At 57.2% G+C, this 5,760-nt stretch overlaps 1 protein-coding gene across 1 annotated transcript; it reads right to left on the bottom strand.

Annotated features, from left to right (window-relative positions):
* Nucleotides 1-649: 649 nt before the first annotated feature.
* Nucleotides 650-5,389, bottom strand: Evx1 (even-skipped homeobox 1). Its single transcript, XM_005085869.3, has 3 exons — nucleotides 4,711-5,389; nucleotides 2,975-3,231; nucleotides 650-2,440 (listed from the first exon to the last, which is right to left on the bottom strand). The coding sequence occupies exons 1-3, from the start codon at nucleotides 5,135-5,137 to the stop codon at nucleotides 1,904-1,906; spliced, it is 1,221 nt and encodes a 406-aa protein (XP_005085926.1). The 5' UTR covers nucleotides 5,138-5,389; the 3' UTR covers nucleotides 650-1,903.
* Between the last annotated feature and the right edge of the window lie 371 nt (nucleotides 5,390-5,760).

Genomic DNA, 5,760 nt, shown 5'->3' with positions numbered 1-5,760 from the left:
AAGGCTCTAGAGTAGGGGTCCCAGAATGAGCCACTCTTGAGTTGGTGGGGGGACTGCTAAGTACCACCTGATTCTCCAGAGACCTTACCCTAAAGTCCCAGAATTCCATCCTCCAGGTAGGATTTCTAGCATGTGGATGGATCACACCAAGACCATCTCAACCCTCATCTAGTGACTTCCTCCTATACTTGAATGGAGGCTTGACTCCATCAGCAAACATTGCTCTCTGCAGTGGTCCAGAATGTGTCAGTGCCAACTTAACTCATCTGGGGTTGGGCTGGAGGAAGGCCCCAAGGAGATGCCAACCCTGGGGTCCCCTGTTGGAGCAACTAATGGAAGGATCCATCCATTAGAGGGGTGAGACCCAGACAGACTCAACACTTTAGGGAGGGGCCAATCTGCCTATTCCAAGTTCCAAATATTCCCAGAACAAACCAAACATACACCCAAGACAGCCCTCCATCTTCCAGCAATGTCTATATGGAGCTTGCCAATATCCAACAGGGACTTAGGAGACCCTTTTTTGAGTCCATCTCTTTTATTCTTTCCCTATCCGTGTCCGTGGTAGCTAAATTAGCAATTCAAAGGTAGCAAATGTGCTCCCTGCTACCCAAAAAAGAAGATTTATGTTTAAATGCTAAAGTAGGAATCTTGTTCAGCTTTTATTGCAATATGGTTAACAAATCATGACAGCAAATTCTTTGGGCTGCAAAGGAAAACCCCAAACCAAACCAAATTCATTCCCTATAGGAAGAACCACTCCCTCCCAGTGGGGGTGAAGCTTGCATTGGGTGATTAAAGTTATCCTTTTCCTCAAACACTGGCTACAATAATGAGTACTGGAGCTCGTGAGCGGCTCCCAAATAAACCCCAGTGAAGGGTAGAGACAGGGTCCTCCAGGAGTGCTGAAGGTTTCTACTGGCAGCTGAAAGCCAAGACCCGGTGGCAATGAGGGGAGACAATGAGAGAAGGACCTAAGAAGTCTCCATCCCCTAAGCTCTTCCTGCGGTGCCTTGTTATAACAGCTCAGCTCTGGGCTTGGTGGCCCAGCAGAGCGGTGATCATTATTATACATACATTCGACATTCAAAAACCCTCCTCACACATCACTTGCTAATCAGGGTATGTGCTGGGTTAAGGGAGAAGACGTTTGCCTCACAGAAGCTGCCTAGGGACCCTGGAGACCCCGCAGCTTCCCTGCCAATGTGAAGCAGAAAGGGAGAAGGCTGGAGCTGCAAGTTGAGAGATGTCACAAAGCCAGGAATGCGGAAAGAGGTCAGCGTCTGTTCGGGGCTAGAACCGGAAAGATGCGTGCAATCGAGGCTCTAGGAAGGTGAAACAGCCCCAGGTTCCTTGCCAAGGGGCAAGATTCTCTCTAGCAGTAAATCATCTCTCCCCTAAATGGCTGGTATGTTGCCATCAACAAGCCCCCTGCCATGCTTTGGAAAAGCTGGTGAAGATTAATCTCTACCTGCTCTGCATACACAGCATTTTGTTTCAAGAGACAGCGATTTCCCTTCTTAACGTTTGCCCTTGACGGGAGAGTGGGGGGCCCAGGTGAAGGGTATGGGGTGGGGGTTGTTGCTGCTGAATTTTGTTTAGCTGCTAAACCAAGGCCTCCGCCTCTAACAGGGTTGTGGTTTTGGTGGAGAATGGCAAACACCGGCCTCCCCAGAGGAAGCTCTCACAACCTCTGCCTTCCCACCCTATTCCTGCTCCCAAGCAGCGATGGCCACTGCCACCTCCAGGGGCTCCTGGATCCTCTAGGCCGAGTCCTTTGTGGTGCCCTCCCTTTGCCCCTCTGCATTTGGGAAGACGGGTGGCAGGTGGGACGCTGGAGGAGTCCCGAAGGCCCCCCCTCCACCCCATGGTGTCCTGCAGCCGGCAGCCCGAGGGCGACCCCTTATCTGGTGAGGGGCACCTCCTCTCTCTGGTCCAACGCCACCGAGGAGGCCTTGCTGAGCACGGAGGGGGCGAACGTGAGGAAGGAGTCCGAGCGGGAGGAGGCACAAGTGAAGTCCGAGGCTGCGGCGGCCCGCGGTGCCAGCCCGTTGGCCGGGCCGCTGTGGCAGGCAAGGCAGGAGCAGGGGCCACCGGCCGAGGCACCCAGTCCGTGCGCTGGGCCGGGGTACAGCGGCGGGTGGCGGAAGGCGCACAGCAGTTCGGGTCTCGGGTAGGGCTGCGACAGCACGCGGAACGTGTCAAGGGGGCGCAGTGGGCCGCTGAAGGGCGAAGCGGCAGCCGAGGCCGCAGAAGCTGCGCCCAGGCCCACGGGCGAGTAGTAGGGCAGGGGCAGGTGCGACGGGAAGGGGTAGGGCAGGCCGCCCGCGGCCGCCGCGTGGCTCATCATGTACGTGTAGAAGGCAGGGTCCGCCGGGTGCGGCCACGTCATGGCCAGGCGCTGACGCTTGTCCTTCATGCGTCTGTTCTGAAACCACACCTGAGGAGAGGAGAGGAGGGGGCCCCGGTGACTGCGCGAGGCCCAGGCACCACTTGGGGTGGGTGTGAGGAAGCAATACCCACAGGGCAGGGAAGAGCCAAAACCAACTCCAGCTGAACAAGAGCAGGCCACCCACCCACCGCCATCCCAGACCGAAGTCCTCAGAAGGAGAACTGGGGACCCACTCGCCCGTGCCCACCGCGAGCGACGGGTGCAAGAAGTAGGGCCTGCCTCGCTTGGTCTGAGGAGGTAAAAGGCATTTTCCCCAGATTTATGGCCCACTTCGTCCCTGTCCTTTGAGACACTGCCTTGTCACTCACAGCCTGCCTCTGTAGTCTATTTGCCTAGGAAATGGATGGAATCACCTCGTGGCAGCAGTAGCTGTCTAGGGACTGTCGAGGGACAACTCTGCACGTCCCAGATTGGAGACCCCAGGCCCAGTCACCCCAGCTGTAACCCAGGAGATAAGCGGTTGGCATTTCCTTCCTGCTAACTCAGGTATATGCCCACCCCGAGCGTCCTAACCCAGCATACCTTGATGGTAGTTTCGGGAAGGTTTAGAGCTGCTGCCAACTCGCATCTCCTCGGCCTTGACACGTAGTTCTCCCTGTAAAACTCTTTCTCCAGCCGTGCAATCTGTTCCCGGGTGAAGGCAGTGCGGTATCGTCGCATCTGGTCACTGGCGCTGCAGGCCAGGGTGCCTTGTGAGCCGCTGCCGCCGCTGCCACCGTTGCTCTTGGGGACCTCGCTGCCACCGTTAGGACTGCCGCCCAGTGCATCGGAGCCTGACCCTGCACGGGATCCCAGAGCACACAGGTGCACATGTAGAGACACCACACAGACACAAACAATGCTGGCTTTAGGCTGGAGGAGGGATGTTAGGAGAACCCTTAAGGTACCTAAAGTCACTGATTGGGGTGCTCTGGAAGCTTCGGGCAGACAGGAAGTGTTGGGTGATTAGAACAGAAAGGGTTTGGGCCAGGCTTAAAGTGGCTGTTTGGAAGACCTGGACCTAAGGCATGCTGGGCCTTAAAAGCTCCCAATCTCCTTTCCTCTTGCGGCTGGGCACTGCAAAGGGCATAGCATACTCCCTGAGCTCTGCTGGTGTTGGCAGGGATGGCCATGGATGTGCTGGAACACTCTGAACTCTGGCGGTTAGTGCGCTGGAGACTGTTGGCCAGGCAGTGAGCTTCCTTGCTCTTGGGTGTGTGCCAGGATTCCAGCACAGGTGTGAGAATGCGTTGGGTTGCATATACTGCAGGAGTGGCATGTTGAGTACAGGTTGTGAGGACATGGTATGGTATAGAATGGGCCTAAGCAGACAATGTGATGGTAGGAGGGGGGTGAATTGCTCAACAAGGTGGCCTTGGCTGCCATCACTGAGATGTAGGTGCAAGCCTTTCCCACCCGTTCCCACGGCTTTGTGGAGGTGTGTCTGCTGATGGGCTCCCAGTTTTTCATTCCTAGGAGTGGATATTGTTGGTATAGAGAGACTCCCTTCATAGCTATCCACCCCCACTCCCATTAGCCCCTGGTGAGAAGGAGTTCTGTAGTTAAAGTACCAACCCCTTAGACCCACCCCAGAGAAGGGTGGGGCTCTAGCCCCCTGCAGCTGCTTTTCCTTTGGGTGGAGAAGTAAGACTGAGGGAAAGGGGGAGGGGGAGGGTCCAATCCCCGCCTTTTCAAATGCAACCGGAGACCAAAGGCAATTAGACCATTGGGACCATTTCCGACCTGGCGCCGCCAGCCCCGGGAAGTGACAAGGTAATTTGGACCTCTGACCGACGTGCAAACTGGTCGGAGGGCTGCAGCACTCTGGAGACTAGAGCCCGCCACGGTTTTACGGTCCTTTATATACTCTGGGCTTCCGCGCCTCCATGCGCCTTCCACCCCTCCAGCCGCAAACTGCCGGGACTAGCGTTTGATCTTGCCCTACCCGATGGAAGGTGTCTTCCCGGCTCAGCTGAATCATTCCCACAAAACGCTGGTGGAGGGGGGTGCGTTTTGGATGCCCCAAGCCCAGGACTTGGGTCGACCCTGACCTACGTCCAGGCACAGCTGTCACTCTCGTTCCCACCAATGCCATAACGCAAGAGACCCCACACACATTACCAAAGTGCAGAAAGCAAAACAGTTGTTCAGGTGCCCCCACCCCCACCCCACCGCAGCCATCCCGCCCCAAGGGAAAGGAGTATCTTCCACCTGCCCGGAGATGAAGTAAAGTGTGGGCGCAGTGGGCGGACCGGGGAGCGGAGGGGCAAGGTGGCTACCTTTGCTGTGCTGGTACTCGGCGTTCCCGGTGGCGCAGTCCGGGGTGCAGCTCACCTCGATTTCTTCATAGAAATCCGATTCGGTGTCTGAGCTACTGGGTTGCCCTTGGCCAGACAGGCTGTCCGCAGAGGGGACTGGGGGTCCCGGGCCAAGCACGGCCGCTCCAGCAGCCCGTGGCTCGGCGCCCAGCCCTGCACCACTGCCTGCTAGTCCATCGACCGGCTCCTCCTCCGGGCCTCCCCCACCACGCTCCCGGGCAGTCGGAGGGCCGGCTCGCGGGCTCAGGCAACCGTGGGGCACCATCTTCTCCGGCGGTTCAGGCAGCGGGCTGCTCACGGCTTCGGACAAATTAGAGACCCTCTTACCAACCAGAGTGCCGAGCTGACCCCCATCCAGAAACATAACCATGTCCTTTCGGCTCTCCATCCCCGGGGTCTCCGGATGGGGGAGGGGGGAAGCCCCCAAGTAAGCTCCTAACCCCAGGCTCCTTGGGATCTTGGCTGAGAAAAGGAGCTAAAGAAGCCGGGAGACTAGGCGGGCGCCGCCGAGGAGCCCCAGCGCGATGTCGACGGCTACCACCGAAGATGGCAGTGGGGAACTAGGGTCACCTTGTGATGCGAGCGCTCCTCTGTGCCGCACCGCCTCTGGGAGGAAGCCCCATTGCCCTCTTCTTTCTAAGCTGTCATCCTCCTGCTGCAATCGTCATTACAGTACCGCTGGTGACGCCACTCGGCGAACGCAAGTGGATAAATAGGAACGTCTGCCACAGCGAAGATGAAAGGAGACCCGCAGCTAATGGCTCGGCAGTGATGCGCCAGGTGTGGGCCTCGCTCGAATGGGGAGGAGAGTGTGAAAACAGAGAGACACACACACTGAGAAAGGGAGACACCCAGGCAGAGAGGATGCAAATGGAATTCCGCAGGCAGAAAAGGGAGCGCTTAAGGCGCGCAGCGAGTTCCACCAGGGGCAGCGGGACTCGGTAACTGAAAACGCTTTGAAATTTTATTTTATTGTTGTTTGACTTCTATTTTCTTAGCTTGGTGTCTTGA

This window comes from Mesocricetus auratus, unplaced genomic scaffold, assembly GCF_017639785.1.
Source record: "Mesocricetus auratus isolate SY011 unplaced genomic scaffold, BCM_Maur_2.0 Super-Scaffold_100676, whole genome shotgun sequence".
Lineage (NCBI taxonomy): Eukaryota > Metazoa > Chordata > Mammalia > Rodentia > Cricetidae > Mesocricetus > Mesocricetus auratus.
Note: the sequence above shows the minus strand (reverse complement) of the source record. Positions and strands in the feature narration are given on the sequence as shown.

Bases quoted from the DNA above. Each gene is read 5' to 3' on its own strand.
- Evx1 (XM_005085869.3), bottom strand. From the start codon at position 5,137: ATGGAGAGCCGAAAGGACATGGTTATGTTTCTGGATGGGGGTCAGCTC. The intron at 3,232-4,710 runs GTAGCCACCTTG...GATCCCGTGCAG, and splicing joins CGAGTACCAGCACAGCAAAG to GGTCAGGCTCCGATGCACTG. The intron at 2,441-2,974 runs GTATGCTGGGTT...TCCTCTCCTCAG, and splicing joins TTCCCGAAACTACCATCAAG to GTGTGGTTTCAGAACAGACG.